The 20,493-nt window shown below is 39.1% G+C and overlaps 2 protein-coding genes across 2 annotated transcripts; both read left to right on the top strand.

Annotated features, from left to right (window-relative positions):
• Positions 1–11,977: 11,977 nt before the first annotated feature.
• Positions 11,978–12,622, top strand: LOC110790985 (uncharacterized). The gene has a single exon (XM_021995743.2). The coding sequence runs from the start codon at positions 11,978–11,980 to the stop codon at positions 12,620–12,622; it is 645 nt and encodes a 214-aa protein (XP_021851435.2).
• A 5,107-nt stretch (positions 12,623–17,729) lies between these two features.
• LOC110790986 (uncharacterized) lies at positions 17,730–20,368 on the top strand. Its single transcript, XM_056842551.1, has 4 exons — positions 17,730–17,869; positions 18,248–18,793; positions 18,934–19,835; positions 19,896–20,368. Exons 1-4 carry the CDS (start codon positions 17,730–17,732, stop codon positions 20,366–20,368), a joined length of 2,061 nt encoding a protein of 686 aa, XP_056698529.1.
• Positions 20,369–20,493: the final 125 nt, after the last annotated feature.

The raw sequence follows: 20,493 nt of genomic DNA, 5'->3' as shown, positions 1-20,493 counted from the left end.
GTGACTTTGGTTTCATCAAGAACGCAGACGAATCTTGTATATACAAGAAGGTAAATGGGAGCAAAATTGCTTTCCTAGTATTATATGTCGACGACATATTACTTATCGGAAATGACATTCCTATGTTGAACTCTGTCAAGATTTGGCTTGGGAAATGTTTTTCGATGAAAGATCTAGGAGAAGCACAGTACATATTGGGCATCAAGATTTACAGAGATAGATCTAAAAGGATGATTGGACTTAGTCAAAGCACTTATATCAATAAGGTGCTTGATAGGTTCAAGATGGCAGACTCCAAGCGAGGCTACCTACCCATGTCTCATGGAATAACTCTAAGCAAGACTCAGTGCCCAAAAACACTTGATGAGCGTAGACGAATGAATGGGATTCCATATGCATCATTGATTGGTTCAATAATGTATGCTATGATATGTACACGCCCGGATGTTGCGTACGCACTCAGTGCTACGAGCAGATACAAGTCAGACCCAGGAGAGGCGCATTGGACTGCTGCCAAGAATATTCTGAAGTACTTGAAAAGGCACAAAGATGACTTCCTGGTCTATGGTGGAGATGATGAATTAATTGTTAAAGGCTATACGGATGCAAGTTTCCAAACCGACAAAGATGATTTCAGATCACAGTCTGGGTTTGTCTTCTGCCTCAACAGAGGTGCAGTAAGCTGGAAAAGTGCTAAGTAAAGCACCATTGCGGATTCTACAACTGAAGCGGAGTACATTGCTGCACATGAAGCAGCAAAGGAAGCTATATGGCTAAGGAAGTTCATAGGTGAACTTGGTGTAGTCCCCTCCATTAAAGGACCAATAGCCCTGTATTATGATAGTAACGGAGCTATTAGACAGGCAAAGGAGCCTAGACACCACCAGAGAGTCAAGCATGTACTTCGTAGATTTCACCTTCTACGAGAGTTCGTTGAAAGAAAAGAAGTCGAGATAAACAAGATTGGAACTGATGACAACATATCAGATCCATTGACTAAACCTCTGCCGCAGGCGAAGCACAACTCGCATACTGCAGCTATGGGAATCAAGCATATTGGAGAATGGCTTTGATATCCCTGTTTAATGTTTTAAAGTTTTAGAGTTTAAATCTTTGTAAAACATTATTGGTTAATCATTCACAATAAATGAAAAGAATTCATTTTTACATTTAATTTGTGGTTTATTAAATGATGAGTCCCTTCAATTTGACGATATATTCAAGATAGACTGTCAGGACCAGTCCTGTGACTAAGAAATGTCTATCAATTGAACTTCAATGTCAAAGGTTGAAAATGGTCCCTAGTCGGAGTTTTCTATAAAATTGGACGCATAGAAAACGTTAGACGATTAGAATGCAAGATGACTAGTAGTTCTGTTTCTTGAACTATGTGGACATGGCAATGTCATAATCATTTGCATAGATACTTACTTTGGGAAGACTAGTATCGGACAAGACCTATGAAACTTTACTGTAAGAGATGAAAATCTGTCATAAGTAAATTTCATTAAAATTATTAGACACTAAATCCTCAATACCTGAGTGATTTGAGATTACTTGTTTGAGAACTGGTTGCTTTGACGTTGACCAACCGTCGCTTCGTAAAAGGAGGCTATAAAGGCAACGCTCAGGTAATCACCTATCAAACGAAGTCTAATCTCAAGATCGCAAGATTGGGATTGTCCTCCCATAAATCGGGATGAGATGCTTAAAAGTTGTACAAGGCCACTCGGAGAGCTAGAAACTGTGAAATGCATGGCCGTGCTCAGATGAATCATAGGCTATGATTATCTGTCTATTTGATCAGTTGAACTCTGAAACCGAGGAACACCTCTGGACATAATAAGGATGACAACTCTTACCTTATGTTCAAGAGCAAGCATCGAGCGACAAAGGAATTAGGAAATGCACACTTGTCCCTAAGGACAAGTGGGAGACTGAAGGAAATAATGCCCTTGGTCCAAGTATGCATTCTAATTAAAGTCTAATAACTGCGGTTCAGTATTAATTAACAAGTTAATAATTCAGTGAGATCAAGTGAGCTGAATGCCTAGCTAGAGGCCGCTTCAGTTCAAGTGGAATTAATGATATTAATCCACAGCTTACTCTTGACTGAACCCGTAGGGTCACACAAATAGTACGTAAACGGATCAAGTATTTAATGGCATTAAATACTCCATCTATGGATATTCGGAATCGATGGATCTTGGTTTCAGTGGGAGCTGAGATCGTCACAGGCAAGAAATGAATGCTCCGGAAACGATGATATTGCCGGAAACGGAAATATGGATCGTATCGGAAATATAAATATTATCCAAGTCGTAGATGTTGCCGGAAACGGAAACATGGTACGTATCGGAAAATATTATCGGAAATGGAAATATTGCCGGAATCGGAAATATTGCCGGAAACGGAAATATTGTCAGAATCAGAAATATTATCGGAATCGGAAAATAATTCCGGAAACGGAAATATTAAATATTTGTTCGAAACGGAAATTAATTCCGGAATCGGAAATATTAAATATTGTTCGTATCGGAAATGAATTCCGGAATCGGGAAATTAATCGTAAGCGTATCGTACGAATTAGCATCGGACGAGCCCTCCCAGACGAAGGCCCGGCACGAAGCCGGGCCATCGCCCAGCAAGCCAGCGCGCCACAACGCACCAGCCAAGGCTGCGCCAGGCCCACCGCAAGGCAGGCCCAGCGCGCGCCAACGCTGCGGCAGCGTGTGGGCCTCGTGGCAATGGGCTGCGAGCTCGTAGGGCTGCGCGCGCGCGCATGGCGCCCCTCGTGGGCTGCTGTGCATGCGTGTGTGTGTTGGTGTGCTATACGAATCCTAAAGCTATCAGGTTTCGACATATGATTAAATTCCTGAACCTAAAAGGATGAATTAATTAAATAAGAATTCTATTAGGATTCTAGTTTAATTAATTCGTATCCTAATAGGATTACAATTCCCTTTCCATACCTCTATAAATAAAGGCCTAGGGTCATTATTTTGTACAGAGTATTCAAGTATTCAAAGTAATTTTTGAGAGCAAAAATTCAGTCATACAATTGCCTATATTAGCCAAAAATTCTAAGTACCTTAAGGGCAATCCTAGTTGGTCAAGCTTAAGGCGGATCCGGACGTGCTGTGGACTATCTACGGAGGGACGACACTTGGATTCCTAAAGACTTGTTCTTGTTCGGTTCGGGCGCAGCTAGGGAAGGCACGCAACAAAGTGTATGCATCTAAACTATGCTAAATGATTATGTGTACATAATATGCTTTCCTGGCTTTATGGTTTTTCCGCATGATTTATGAATTGTCATATGTATCATAACCTAACACTGCCTGGCCTTTTGGTCAGGCACAACAGCCTCGGTGCCCGCGCATAAAAGAATACGTAGCAAAAAAAAAACTTTTCGTAAAAAAAAATTGTTGCGAGGGCGTATGAAAAGGCACTCGATTCTAAAAGCGAAACAAATAATAATAATAAATAACTCTTTGTGTCGTTGTTAGGCCTCCTACGACGACAATGTTCGGCACCAAAACCGAGCATGCTAATTAAAATAACCTTGGATGTCACATGGGCAAAGTATTCAAAAAATAATGTTCAAATAGAGTCTTCAAGGAAAAATAATGTTCGAATAAAAAATAAATCCGAGTCTAGACTAGGCTATGCCAAAGTACAATCTAAATCCTAAGTCTTAGTTGTCTTATCCATAGAATCGGTCCTAATGCTTGGTGTCGTTCTGCAAGTTAAAAGGTTAAACCATATTGAGTCTCCCTTCCTAACATTTAAATCAATAAGCACCCATATGTAATTGTCATCCCTTGCTAAGAATCTACGGCCTCAATACTCTCTCTCACCAATAAAAAGAATATATTATAGTATTTGCAAAATGGAAACAGTCACATTCTGAAAATCATTCCCCCATAGTCGCACAACCCCCAAAGTGAACCTAAGGTGTCAATACCGTTAGCAAAAAAAATTAATGGCCTCAAGGCTTATGATCACATTGGGTCACAACTATCATAGTCCTCTTGAGCCACTCGCTCCTTGAAATACTCCTAAGTACGGACTAAAAGATTTTCCATGAATGCAACATGACGAACCATGAAAATACCCAAATCGGCATGCCATAAGGCTACCATCGGAGTAAAGCAATACACACTGAGAGGGAAACCGCACTAATGATTCTAGTCTCGCAAAAAAGTAAAATTCGATCTCCCCAACTAACTACTTTGCCAACATTAAGCAAAATGGCGCGTGACAAATGAACACCCAAGGGTTAAAATCTAAAGTGTCAACCAACGAAAGTTATGGTCCAATTAGCCTAAGTCTGAAAGTTGCTTGGTCAAGTATTATAGGCTTACGCCATGTCATTATTTTGAGTCTAGGCCACCTCCTTATATTCATACACGGGTTATAATCAGAAAGATTAATGAAAGTTCGAGTCTAAATCTTAACTTCCAATTAAATCCCAAAACTGGAGTCTGAAAAGAAACAAAAAAATTATTTTCGATGTAATCCTTTCGTTAAATTTCAATAAAGTAAAAACAACATTTTGAATCTACGCTATTTGCACATTTTTAAGAAACGACTAAATACGCTTGCAAAGTAAGACAATTTAAAAGGTCCACACTAGGCCTACTAAAGCTAAAGGTCCACCCTAGGCCTACTAAAGTTAAAGGTCCACTATAGGCCTACCAAACGAGGCTCACTCAGTCTCGCCTCGTGACTCAAAGACCACAACCATCTACCTTTTAGCCCAAATAAAAAAAAAATTGAAGGATTTATGTTGGGGGGAAATCCCAAGCAAAAACAAAAAATAGAAAGAGAAAAGGGAGAGCGAAAAGAGCGAGCCATGAAATACTTAAATAGAAAGAGAAAAGGGAGAGCGAAAAGAACGAGCCATGAAATACTTAGCCCGTACCTCCCAAAGTGCGAAATTTACCCAAGTAAACGAAGGAAAAGAATTGAGTCAACCAATCCAAATCATGCCACAAAAACTACATAAAGTTCTGCGATGTCTACCCTTTCCAATCCTTATGTTCTTAGACGCCTTCGCTCTGGGGCCCCTATTCAGCTCATTTAACCCATCCATGTTCTCATTGCCATAACCCAAGAAACCATTACCTCGACTCTTGTTCTTGAACTTGCTATCAACTGCAAACCACGTACGGCCATTGACACGTACGTCATACCCATTATTTCCAAAGCCCAAACCTGCTCTTACACCACCATTAGCATAATGACCATATAACTTGTTTGGATACATCCTGTTGATATACCCTTGAGCCGTCCCCATGCTACTCATTGGCCTTGGTTGATGTAAACTCATGACACTAGCTTGAGGCTGCAAATTGTGAGTCCTAGTAGATGTAATCCTCATGCTTGACCAATACCTATACAAATTATCCTATCTCATTCAACCCATCTTTCAAGCCGTCTTGAGTCGCAAATAAAAAAAAAAAAAGACAAATGAAAAGTACATTCTACGCTCAACGTAAGAAAAAAATAAAAAATGAAATGTGAATAATAAAAAAGGAACTTTGCAAAGCGCCTCTAAAGTTAGTCTAAAAAGAAAAAGAAGCATTTAGCGCACCAAAAAAAGATCCGCCCAGAAATCATTTTCAGCGCCTAGAGCTGGGCGCCGAAATCTTTAACGCCCCAGCCTGGGCGCTGTATCTCTCTGCTTGCTAAAATTTGTCCAGAAGTGCTCGTCATTTTATCCGCACATACACGGAACAATAACGAACACTTGGAGGGGTACAACACGTATTCAGATATACGTACCACCAAAGAAATACATGTACTCAATCAAAAAAAACATAAAACAAATTTTTGGCTTACGGCAAGGCAGCAGATTAAAATAATAATAAACTTCACTTATTCTACCGTTTCAAATAATATGTTTCCACCTCAGAACATACTTATCGAATTCGGCATTCTAAGAAACCATTTTCTAGGCTAAGAACTACGCAAGACCTGATTCCAAATTAAATCTATTTAAGGCGGATACGTAGGCAATCCATGATTCGGTCCAACCAATTTGCAAAAATATTAAAGCCTATAGAATAACAAGAATAAATAATAGAGTCCCTTATTGAAATTTAATTACTTGCAACCCAAGTCGAAAGAAAAATTTAAGTCAAAGGAAGAATCCAAGTCATCAAGATGCCAAAACGAGCACACATCGAAAAATAATAAGGGCACGTACCCTTGCCAGAAGGTGCACTCACACTCCTAGGCACTTAGCCAAGACTCAAAAGATCGCTTTGCCTCAATTGAATGGGGGCTAACGCAAGCATCCATGACCTCTAAAGTACTCGACTTGACCCTCCCTAAAGTGAACTAACTCACTTAAAGAACTTCTTTCACCACTAGACATAGTCGTTCGCTTAAAGACCTTCTTTCACCACTAGACACAGTCATGATCGCCAACAAGTAGTAAAGGCAGTAAGCTTGCAATAAAGAGGATTGTTCTACGGCATTGCCCCATCATTCCTTCGAACTCAGGGCACCCGTTCATGGTAATTCAAATGCTTGCTAATCCCCTTTGGATAAAATCAGACATTGTCAATAGGACTTGGCACTTAACCAAGGCTCACCCTACTCAGACATATGACACGGGCATCTAAAATCGAAATCTGAAAGCATCATTAATGGGAAGACATAACAGCAACTAGGGGCTAAAAAATTGAAATGAAAGAAGCTAAGGGAAAGAACTAAGTATACCTTGACCTTTCGGGCAGACATACACCAAATAAATCTAAGTCAATTTGAAAACGGTTTATATTCCCGCAATTCTGGAAAAGATGGCCCTAAAAGCCCAAAGCATGTGCCACACGGGCACAAGTAATATCTTGACGCCTGCACCCTGGCTTCCAGCAAATCCTTAGACAACATTCCAAAAATCGTAACAGTATTTTGATTCACTCATGTAATCCTGTACGAACCCTTCTATAAGTCAACTTACTTAGGACACCTCGAATTGTACACAGTAGGACTCGGACTTCAAATAATTTTCAAAGACTTCTTCGAACATAATAAAGTGTCGTTGGTTTAAGCTAAGTATGCGTTTATCTCAATGTTGCAAGTGAGTCAAAAGATTTCCAAATATGGTTATGGGTAAAGAAAGGCACCTAGCTTTTGGTCAAGGCACACTTCAACATGTGACTACCTTGACCATGGCAATGTCGCACGATACGACATTTACAAGAGAAGTAGCAAATCACTACTCGAACATACCTCGCACTAAACGAGTCTGGTACAAACTATTCATGATCCGTGTCACCATGAATGCATAAAAACGTATGCCAAAGCATTATAGCACCAAGCCAATCCCGTAGCTACCATTGGGGGCTTGAGAAAAACACTCTAAAAATGCTCGAAATGACGATTTTATCGCAAATTCTCGACGCTAATGCTATACACACGTCATGGGGGCACAATCCTAAGGTTTGATCATGTAAAACGAACCTTAGAATGGCTACAACCCCTCCCAAATTCTAAGCGCTACTTAGAATATATAAAGTCACCCCACTAACAAGGGTAACTGAAAATCGCGAGTCACCAAAACTCCGATCAAACTACTGCACATAACGCTCGCCCTACAAGCGCCCGTTACACAGTCTACGCCGTTCCAAAGAAAAAGCGAAAGAAAAATCAAGGATAAACAAAAAAAAGGAACATCTATGAATCCTCGCATCGAACGAAGTAATAAGCCGTGCACAGCCACACAGAAGGTGCTACACTTGTTCGAGCACCTGAACAAGGCGTAACGAAGTACTCCAACGCAAAAAATAATAATGATGTCCCAACACCTGGAGGAATGTTCTAAGATATGCTGTTAGGCCACACAAGCCTACGTCGCACCATAAGTTCAACCATCCCACGGTACAAGTCTAAAAAAAATAGTAAGGCATATTGCACTAATGCGGGCACGACCAAGAGTAAGAGGCAAAGACTACTTATCGCCCAAATTCAAAATGCAAGCCCCACGACTCCTACATTAAAGGTAGCGAAATATTACCTACCACAGAAGGGATAGCTCGCACCTACACGAGCGGAACCCCAAGGCATCTTTCTCGAAAGAACCTACAAAAATCGTACGCCAAAAGGAAGCATCCCAACATGCATACTTGGGGGATCCAAGCTACGAAACGACCATAGCAAAATAAAATAAAAAATCTCGAAGCAAACGTTTGAACGATCGAAAGGGCACGATGCTTGAGCCCACTTCATGAATGGGCCTGACCCCTATCAAACTTCTAAGCAAACTATTCATAATCAGTCATAGCTCAAAAAAAAAGATGATTCAAGCAAACTGATTAATGGACCACACGCAACGGCCATTCTATGAACGCTCGTTCACACATACATCATTCTAAGTATCGAACATTCACGAACGCGTTCAAAAGGAAAAATATATACGAGCGATCAAAGTCCTACGTCTCAAGGTATGTTCCTCGGGCCATATAGCCTCGCCCAACTATTGCAATAACTGTACGCCTTAAGAGCCACAATTCCTTTAAATAATCGCCCCAAAGCGACAAACACCGTAGTCCATTAATCGGCTACGGCTTCTCGAGAAAATCATCACGTTCTAAAAATAAAGAAAAACAAAAGAGAAGAAAATACGTAGAATTTCCAAGTGAAATGGACGAACGAACAAGAGGCCAAATATTTTCAACGCCCCACCTGGGCGTGAATCATTTCTGACGCCCAGGCCTGGGCGCCGAAAATGAGCCCAGGCCCAAAAAAAGCTCTGACTTCTATAGGGCCCTGCCATATTCATTCGACTTGAAAATTGCCGATTTCTTTACTGAAAGTCGCACCTCACGGCTTTGTTAAGAGTAGCACACCACTACAAAGATCGCTCGCACTTACGAGCACAATCCCAAACACGATCAAGGACATTACAGAATGCGTATCCCCAAGGAACCTCTTTGACAAGAAATGACCGTCAAGCACGAGTGCTTGGGGGATCGAAGGAAAATATATATTATGCAAAGTTAAAACAATATTCCCAGACTACGCTGTACGAAGCCCCGTGTTTGGATAATCTCAAAAGATAAAACCAGATTACGACCTCAAGACAAAGGTCGCCGTAGATACTTATACGTAGTCCCCTAATCAAGAACCCAAGTAGTGGCAAAATTGAGCCGTAAAGACTAGCTCAAAACCACAAAAGAAGACGATCACAAAACAAAGGTCCGTCTAAACCCGTTGTCAACCCACATTCAGGTTACAACTAAGTCCGAGCATCCCTCGAAAGAATTCTCTCTTGCAAGAATGAATAAAAGAAATTCTCAAAAGAAATCACGACTTGTCCACCTCAATCGGGCAAGATCGCGCCACGAACCACGCGAGTTCCAAACAAAAAAAAAACGAATTCAGGGACGTCCACCCTCAGCGGACAGGGCTCGCCCACCTTCAGCGGGCGGGGTCTGCGTCACTAGCCGCGCAAGTCCTCAGTTTTCGAAAAATAAAATCTTCAAATTCAAAATAGGCTCGCCATCTTTAGCCGGCGGGGTCTACGTCACAAACCGCGTAGGTTCTTATTTTCAAAAAAACAAACGAACTTCAAAACAGACTCGTCCACTTCTATCGGACGGGGTGTCCACCCTTAGCGGACAGGCTCGCCATCTTTAGCCGGCGGGGTCTACGTCACAAGCCGCGTAGGTCCTTATTTTCAAAAAAAAAACAAGCAAACAAATTTCAAAATAGATTCGTCCACTTCTATCGGACGGGGTGTCCACCCTTAGCGGACAGGTTCGCCATCTTTAGCCGGCAGGGTCTACGCCACAAGCCGCGTAGGTCCTTATTTTCAAATTTCAAAAACAGATTCGTCCACTTCTATCGGACGGGGTGTCCACCCTTAGCGGACAGGCTCGCCATCTTTAGCCGGCGGGGTCTGCGCCACTAACCGCGCAGGTCCTTAGTCGCTGCAGCGATAACTTTTTCTGGTTTTCCCTTTTCCAAAAATTAAAGAATTGGTTTTTCGTTTTTTTTCCAAAAAAGAGCGATGTGCTGGATTTTCCTTCGTTTTACGTCCCATAAAAACAAGGGGGTTTTCTCGTTTAGCTAGCCCTGAAAATGAGAATCTTTAAAAACATTTTTACCTCGTGGTTGGGCTTGGCCAGGCCCAATAACACTTTATAGCTTTGATTTCGAAAACATCTGTAGCTACTCCCAATGACAAAGTGAGGGAGTTTCTACGCTTCTTTAGATACTTCCAATGACAAAGTGAGGGAGTTTCTATACTATCCGTTGACAAATCCCAATGACACGTGAGGGATATGTCGACACTTCAAGTGATGACCCTTAAGTCAAATGTTATCACTCGGGGGCTCGTGAGACCCTCGCAAAAAACAGGTCACCATGACTTGTGTGACGCACTCCGTCTAATACTTTGACCATCGTCTTACCCCAAGACTCAGTCAAAGTGGGGGCTAACTGTAGACACCTACTTTTGTCCCCATTCCCGAAAGGGAAGGTTCGATGATGACAACATAAATCTCCACTTGACAACGCATCTCCTATAAAATAACGAATCTCAATCACCCTTTTTATTTCACCCGAAACCTGCTATTTATAGAAACCTTCTATTTATGGAAACCTGCTAAAAATAGTAACTGTCGTAATGGGCAGTTGTTAAAAGTGGCAAGTCATAAAAGATAGAAACCTGTCAGAATTAGGTGTTGCACTCCAACATAAATCCTAAATGAGATAGAAGTTGCAAGAGGAATCCTATTCCTAATATGATTCGAAAATAAGAGTTACGTATTAATTAAAATCCTAACGAGCCTAGAGTTCGTAACGGGCCCAGACGCATTCCGTCATAAAGTTAATACGCGCTAAAAGACTCGGATAAGTCTCAAACACTCCGGATTCTAAGAGTCCAAATCTGACAAAGAACTCGGCCCAAACAGCATTTTCAACGCCCAGCCCTGGGCGCTGAAATTGCCTGGATCCTATTTTTCAACGCCTAGAGCTGGGCGCCGAAATCTTTGACGCCCAGCCCTGGGCGCTGAAAATACCTGGGACGTGTTCTTTCCTAATTCCTCGTTGATTAGAGTTCTACAATTCTATCTTTCCACGAACACTTTTCTATAAATATAGCCCCAAGTTCGACGTGAAAACACAACACACACAATTATTATTCTGAGTATTGACTCCAACCCCCAAGCCTAAGCCTCACGCTGCGAAATTGATCACGCGTTCTGTCGCAATCAATCCAAAAATCGAACAGAACGTATCCTGTCCCGTAACTTGAGATTCGTTAAATAAAAGGAGAAATAGCAAAGTCAAAGTGGTTAGTTTTCTGAGAACCGTGACGCACCTCTCAAGGGTGCGTCGTAATGTGTCCCTTTTCCATGATTTAATTGCTTTCCTCGCCCTTTTATGAACTATTAAACTAATCAAATCTGATTGTTCTATCACGCCTAATAAAGATAATATGTTGGGAAATTGGATTATCATGCTAGGTCCCTTAAAACAATCTAAATCAGATAATCGCGCTCGATCTAGTATTATATGTTGCATATTGTTAAAATCAACTCAGATTAGTTTAATAGTTAACGCATGTCCCTTCAATTATTTATGCTGAGCTAGTAAGGATATCCTGCCTCTGGAGTTATCGAAGAGCGAGTACTCCTCTCGGTAGTTACAGTCCCCCGAACCCTCAATCTCTACCTTGCGGGTGTATGTTGAGAGATCCCCACACCAGGGATCACAAGGGAACCTACGACCGTCGTGGTCAAACATAATTGCACTCCCTTTATGTCACGATAACCGGGTTTTGTCAGTTTTTCTCATTGTCGTTAAAAACTGAATGGCGACTCCTATATTACTAGTCAATTGGGTGTAAACTCACAGGAAATCCAATTACACTTGATTTGACAAAAAGAAACGTCACACCCACGAGGGACGAGGTCACGCATTAGCCTCGTGCTTTTTCGACCCCCTCACAACATCAATGGGTGGACAAGTGGATAAGACAATCAACAGAGGGAGGGGTCCATATGTCTTCAGAATTAATGGTCAGAATCACCATAAGATTGGATCTTTGCTACCACCAGATGGAGCACACCCAAGATTCACCCAACTTTATGTTTATGACACCCATAATGAAGTTGAGAACAGAATCAACTCACTCACAAACAATGCAAAAAGTGATCTTGATCCCGAAATAGTAGACGGCCTTGCAAAAATATTAAATCAACACAATGAACTTGCAAAAGTCTTCAGAATGGCCAGGGAACGCTTTTCCAATGTTGAAATGCAACCTGTTCGGGTTCGTCTAATTGGTACGCGATCTAAGGATGGCAGACAATATAATTTACCGTCCACTAATGAACTTGCAGCCTTGATTGTAGGCAACGGTGAGAATGAAGGAGGCCAAAGAGATGTGATTATAGAAGAGAAGGGTTATGGGCTTCGAAGGATGTCTGAAAATCATCCAAGTTTCATGGCACTCCAATATCCCTTGCTATTTCCATATGGGGAAGACGGATACAGAATAGATATTCCACACGTGATGCGGAGTCCACAACTCGGAAAAAAAACCCTCTGTGACCATGAGAGAGTATTATGCGTTCAGATTAATGGAAAGATTAAATAAGGCCCTCACTCTGATTCTTTGTGGTCGGTTACGCCAACAATTGATTATTGACGCGTTCACGTGTTTGCTGGAAGTAAGGCTCGATTATATCTGTAACAGCCCACGCTTTTGAGCTGCTATTTAGAATTACTCATCTCCCACTAATTACACTTACAAGTCAATTTACAAAACAAAACCCGAATTAACACTTATAATCAACTATAAATACACAAGAAATCTTAACATATCATAATCTTTGATATCCTCATAACATTTCAGCAAAATTATCCCTTCCTCAATCATATCTGTAATCCACAACCGAGCTTACACAATACCTGCAAAATCACTATAAAGGATTCTGCCCCCACTAGGACAGGTTCAAAGAACAAGGTCAGGGAAATCGATTACACATTTCCCAACCTGAAGCTCATTTTAGTGGCTTAAAATATAATTTCGTGATTTATTTATTTCAAAGAAAAAAACTGATTCAATATGAATCAAATCATATTCAAATTAAAGTCATTAATCAAATTGCAATAATTTAAAGCACATGAAACATTCGCAACTTTGATGTTTATAATTGATAAATAAATCAAGCAAAGGTTGCACTCAGTCACCAGGTGGTTTCCATAGATCGTACGATTCATATTTTCAGAAGTCTTTAAATCCATTTTTCACTATAACTAATCTCATATGCTTTGAGAATGAATCCATCACATATTCTCAACTCGTATGTCAAAGTCTACCTGAGCTTAAACACTTAACACGACTTAACTAAGACTAACTCTTCACTTCCCAATATAATATGAAGAAAATCTTCATGTTGAGGCTCACATCCAAATCACACATGTATATTCCTTATTGGAAACAACGAACTCAAATACAGATTGCTCTCGATAATTTATTATGGAAATAATATCAAATAGTAATATATGAAATGTAATTCTTAGAAATCCTTGATAATTTAAAGCTTTCACAAAATCAAAGATTTAATAGATATTTGTTTTTTCTAGCAAATCATTTACATTTCAAAATCACACACATTGGCAAGCTTCACAATATTTGCTACTTCTAGCATAATCAACACATTTTATCTTTTAAACACACACACACACACACACACACACACATATATATATATATATATATATATATATATATATATATATATATATATATATATATATATATATATATATGTATATATATATATATATATATATATATATATATATATATATATATATATATATATATATATATATATATATATATATATATATATATATATATATATATATATATATATATATATATTGGGGAAGAGAACACGAATAGAGACGGGTTGAAGAACCACTACCTCCAAACTTTTAGGGGTCGTCACCCACCTTTTCACACATGCTTGCAAGACTTTTAGGACATGTCCCCACACAGATGTACATATGTACATTTACACAGATGCACATATGTGCATTTACACATATCACACACAAATACACAAGTGTTGTTCATGGTCGTTGTTAACGGCTTCTTCCCCACTAAAACACATGTGAAAACTCATTTTATAAATTTAAGAAATTTATAAACATACTTCTTCAAAGGCTTGTATCAAAAATCAAATCACATTTGAATTATACACAATTAAACACAGTTGAAATTTTTGTCACAATGATACTTATTCAAATTGACAAATCTATCCAAAATATTTGCTTAAACATCATTATAGCTTATCCAAAGCTTTTCACCAACTTTGTATACATAATGCTGAAAACAAGATAACCTCAGCACCTATATGTAATTTCGGTTTGCTTGAAAACACTCGCATATAGTTAAAATCCAAGGTATAACCGAAATCCTTAACCTTTCAAGAGTCATACTCACGAAATCAAAATAATAACCTCAATATTAATCCACCCATATATTCTCGATCCCAAAACGCACATATTTAGTTTGTAGCACAAGGATCACCCTTTCAAATTACTCGAACCAATAGTCAGAATATTATAATAAACTCAATCCCTTATTAAAATATGAAACCTTAATAAATTTGAGTATGATAACCCAAAATCTCACTTACAAGTTACTCCATATACATATAAGTTATACCCAAGTTAGCTTAATAGCTCAATTAGGACTAGTCAATTTGATTTGCTCTTGATCGTACGTGGTTACATACCCAACACCTATAACATTGATCTTAAAAAAATAACTTTCATTAAGAATATAGTATAAAACGGTGTATAAATACACAATCTAATCGTATCAAATATATATAGTTTATATTATATCACACTAAAACAAATTTGTTCTTAATCTTTCAATTCGAACATACTCTTTACAGCAAATCAATGTGACTCCTCCAAATAAATAACTTCTTAATCAAAAGTTTGAAATATAGAATATCTTAACATAGTTAATTGATCTTCAAAACTCGATAACGAATAGACCATATAGATTATCTTGGAAAAACGACATAATTAATTAAAATAAGCATAATATAATGGTTCGCTCAAAATTAGACTTTTTAAAAGATCAAATAGTTTTTTTTTCTTTTGGTTACCAACATTGGTATATCAAATCATAAAACTCATTTCAAAAATCTTATATCATAATTACATAACGAGTTATAAATACATAAATCAATAACTAGCAGTGATCGTGAAAGTAGCGTTTTTCATTTATCGATAATTCATAACTCTTTACTTAATTTATAACTAGCAGTGATCGTGAATACTAGCATACAGAAAGAAAATAATCATCATATAAAATAATTTATAGAAGTTCTTATAAATTATATGGCTCAAACAGTAGTTCGAGGGGAACAAGGAGTAGAAGAATAAAAAAAATTACCCTGAATAAGTACTCGCATATGATTCGACTGATAGTTCTTGCCAAAACTTATTTATCCCAATCATAGATTAATATATAGTAATTGTACTCATGATTATCTAATCATGTTCCTTATTTCAAAAAAAATCATACCTATAGCTTGAATACATAGAAAATTCCCTAACACTATTTCTCAAAACATACCAATGAATATAATTACACTAGCACAAGCTTGCCCAAGTTGTAAGAGTTTGAAATCGCTACAACCCATATCCTTTTACCAGTAAGGATAACTATTTTTAACAAAATCTAACATCAATCGTATACCCAAACACACGACCAACTTTCACAAGTCTCACCATCAAACTCACAAATGTCACAACCACATGGTCACAAGTCTCATGTTCAAATCAATCAAAATATTTCGATTCAAAACACAAAACATTGAGTTCATTGAAATGCTAATACTATAAAAATCACACATACTTTTACGAAATCACAATTTCCAAATCATAATAACATAACACTTGAAATTAATTCAAACGTCTTATTCTTAAATGCAAATCACATAATTCACATAATTCATAAAATTTAGGAAACACAAGTCATAAATTTTACAAAGGTGGATGGACAATGTGTACCTTCAAACGTCACACCCAACCTCCAAGAATCTCATTTCTCGATCACCATCGATCGCTTTAATCCAAATTCATTATTCCAGAACACATCCCATACTTTAATCTCCAAAGATAACTCATAATCTTGACTTCCAAATTTATCTTGAACTTCATAAATTAATCACCAACATTTTACCTTGTCCTTTAGAATACAATAACACAACCAAGAAGTTGGGAAAGTGAGAAGTAACAAGGAAGAAGAGCAACAACAACACGTTGGCAGCAACAACCGTCAGCTTCAGAAGACCGTATCTCTTAGCTCAGGGTTCCAATTTTAGTAATTCTTGAGCCTAAATTAATTACATTGAAGAGATATACAGTTCTTATTCCGAGAACATAAGCTCAAAATGATCAAAAGATTGTCGAAATAATAGAAAGAGAATATGGTGCTGACATCACAACAACAGCAGCAACAGTTAATTTCGGAAGGGATTATCTCTTGGAATAATGCTCCAAATTGAGTGATTCTTGAACCTAAATTGGTTAACTTGTCAAGGGATACAACTTTCATGAAGGATTAATTGGCTAAAAATGAGCGTATGATGGATGAATTTGATCAAACAGAATCGACCTTTGAGAAGTGCCAGCAAGAGGAAGAAGAAGATGAGATGGGTCTTTTGGGTCTTCTAATTGGGTTGATAGATTAATAACTTGCCTTACTAATGTGGATCAAGGAGGAATTGACAAAAAATCAAAGAGGTGGGATGCCTCTTCAAATGACACATAGGGAAGAATGAGATTTTTTTTATTTTATAAAATGATTTTCTTATTAAGGGCAATATGGTAATTTCAACGATACCAAAATCTGATTTTCTTCTTCTTATTAACGATACATAATAACAAATAACAGTCAATCATAAAACTATAATTTCACAAATATAGTTTTAGAAAGGTAATTAAGATAACAAAATATCACTATTGTTTAATTCGAAGTGGCTTAAAAACGAGGCTATTACAATATCCGTCTTAACCAAAAGACAATCAGAAAAGAAGGGTTGTGTGGGTTGACAGACGTTGTTTCACGAGGTGATACAACACCAGCTTCAATTGGACGACGAGTCGTCTTACCCTCCTCATTCACCGGTGGACCTAGATACATGGTGCAGAATTACCAAGATGCGATGGCCATTTGTCGATGGGCAGGACCACCTGATCTGTTCATAACATTCACATGTAACCCAAAGTGGCCTGAAATTACAGAATTCTTAGCAAACATACCTGGAAAACGACCCGAAGACAGGCCAGATGTCGTGGTCCGCGTCTTCAAAATCAAGCTTGATGAGTTGATATGTGATCTAACAACAAAAGAAAATTTTGGGAGAACAATAGCAGGTACATATTATTTCCTCCAAACAAATTAAATAACAACATGCATTAATCACTAACAAATCCTCTTTCTCTTTGCAGTAATATATACCATTGAATTCCAGAAACGAGGCTTGCCGCACGCTCATAATCTGCTGTTTTTACATCCAGATGACAAGCCACTAACTCCAGAAGACATAGACAGAATCATTTTTGCAGAGTTACCAGACAAAGAGGTAGACTTAATTGGATATGAAATAGTAGTCCAATCAATGATGCATGGGCCTTGTGGGTTAATGAACGAACGCTAACCCTGCATGGAAGATGGAAAGTGCTCAAAACACTACCCAAGAAGTTTCCAGGAAACAACAACTGTGAATGATGAGGGGTATGCACTGTATAGAAGACGTAATAATGGGCATACAGCAACAAAGAATGGTCAAGTTCTGGATAACAGGTTTGTAATCCCATACAATATTGATCTGGTGGTGAAATTTCAGGCCCACATAAATGTGGAATGGTGCAACAAAGATAGGTCACTGAAATACTTATTCAAGTATATGAACAAAGGCCCTGACATGGCACTTGCAAGAATTGAATAGGCTCGGGAATGAAATAATGGCAACAAAGCACAAAACCACCAGGAGCAAGTTATAGATGAGATTCAAAAGTATCTAAAATGTAGATATGTGTCAGCCTCTGAAGCATGTTGGAGAATTTTCTCATTCATCATTCAATACAAAAACCCCCCTGTATAAGAGGCTAACGTTCATTTGGAGGGTCACCAAGAAGTCATTTTTGAAGACCATGAGCACTTGGACGATGTCCTGGAAAGAGTTGGGGCAAAGAAAACAACATTGACAGAGTGGATGACGGCTAACAGGATGTATCCAGAAGCCCGAGAACTCACATATGCAGACTTCCCAACACAATGGGTATGGTTAAGCGACGAGAAAAGATGGAAGCCTAGAGAAAACGGGAACAACATTGGAAGGATATACTTTGCACACCCTGCCTCCGGGGAGAAGTACTACTTAAGATTGCTTCTGAATATTGTCAAAGGTGCCACATGCTTCGCAGACATCTGGACGGTAAATGGAATTATACATCCTACATACAAGGCAGCATGTCATGCCCTTGGACTTCTTGATGGGGACAATGAATGGCACGAGGGTTTAGTTGAAGCAGCCACATGGTCTACCGGGCCACAGATGCGAGAACTCTTTGTTACAATGTTATTATTCTGTGAAGTGTCAGACCCAAAAGAGTTGTGGGAAAAGCATTGGACAGAATTATCGGATGACATTGTTTACCGACAACGTCAAAGACTGGGAATTCCAGACCTAAGTCTAACAGAAGAGCAGATTCAGAACTACACCCTGTACGAGATTGAACAACTACTAAATAGAGAACATAGAAGCCTCAAAGACTACCACGGAACTATGACGCAGAATCTTTGGCAATCGATGCACGCGATTTAGAACAGGGCCTTAATGCTGAGCAATGACATGTTTATGACAGCATCCTCCAAGCGGTGTACCAGAATAGAGGTCAACTATTCTTTGTCTATGGTAGTGGTGGCACAGGGAAGACATATCTTTGGAGAGCTTTAATATCCAGGCTACGCTCTGAAGAACAAATCGTACTTGCGGTGGCATCATCAGGAATAACAACTTTACTACTTCCTTCTGGCAGAACTGCCCATTCCAGGTTCAAAATCCCACTGATCTTAAGTGAAAATTCGTGTTGCAACATTGAGCAAGGCTCTGGCCTCGCAGAACTAATCCGACGAACAAAGCTCATAATATGGGATGAGGCTCCCATGGTACATAAGCATGGCTTTGAAGCACTTGACCGGACTTTTCGAGAAGTTATGCAGCTTCATGACCATTCGTTAAAGGACAAAGTTTTTGGAGGCAAGGTGGTAGTCTTAGGAGGGGATTTTCGGCAAATACTACCTGTTGTTCCAAAAGGAGGACGAGTAGAAATTGTAGATGCGTCTGTGAGCAAATCCAAAACCATATGGCCAGAGTGCATTGTCTACACACTAAGGACAAACATGCGGATAAAGCGGTCAAACCTAGACCAAGTCGATATAGAGCGAACAGAGTTCAACAAATGGGTACTAGATATGGGAAATGGGCATATTCCAGCAACAACAAAAGAAGGCGAGGAGGAACCGACATGGATAGAAATACCAAAGGACTTACTTATAAATGGAGCTGATCCTATTGCTGCATTGGTGGAAGAGGTGTACCCTAAAATTTTGCACAGTTACATGGACCCAAAGTACCTCCAACAACGGGCCATACTTGCTCCAAAAAGTGAAACAGTTGACAACATCAATGGATACATACTCCAAATGATCCCAGGAGAGGAAATAACCTACAAGAGCGCAGATAGAATCTGCCCAGCAACTATAGGTGGGAGAAATGTCCACTCACTGTACCCTACTGAATTCCTCAACAGCCTCCAATTTCCAGGTGTGCCCAATCATGAAATACACCTCAAAGTAGGGTCTCTTGTAATATTGTTGAGAAACATCAACCAAAGAGAGGGACTATGTAATGGGACACACCTTATTGTCACCAGATTGAACCATAGAGTCATTGAAGCACAAGTTGTCACTGGAATAAATGCGGGCGACATGGTCAGCATTCCACGAGTAGAAATGTCACAATCAGATTCCAAATGGCCATTCATCTTAAAGCGCCGACAGTTCCCAATCAAAGTTTGCTTCGCAATGACAATCAATAAGAGTCAAGGACAAACATTCGACCATGTAGGAATATACTTACCAGAACCAGTCTTCAGCCATGGCCAACTATATGTTGCTGTCTCCAGAGTCACTACACGTAGTGGACTCAAAATCTGCATCCCCGGAAAAAACACGGGTGATCAACAACCTGGAAACACAAGAAATGTGGTTTACAAAGAAATTTTCAATGATCTTTAATCTCTAAAAAACATTGAAACTTCTAACAAAACAAGGCTCTGTTTGGAATGTTTTTTTTAACCTATTTCTTAGTTTAAAACAACAGTCTGTTCTGCATAACACAATAACAAAGCCAACTTACTTGA

This window comes from Spinacia oleracea, chromosome 4 (genome assembly GCF_020520425.1).
Source record: "Spinacia oleracea cultivar Varoflay chromosome 4, BTI_SOV_V1, whole genome shotgun sequence".
NCBI classification, from domain to species: Eukaryota; Viridiplantae; Streptophyta; class Magnoliopsida; order Caryophyllales; family Amaranthaceae; genus Spinacia; species Spinacia oleracea.
Note: the sequence above shows the minus strand (reverse complement) of the source record. Positions and strands in the feature narration are given on the sequence as shown.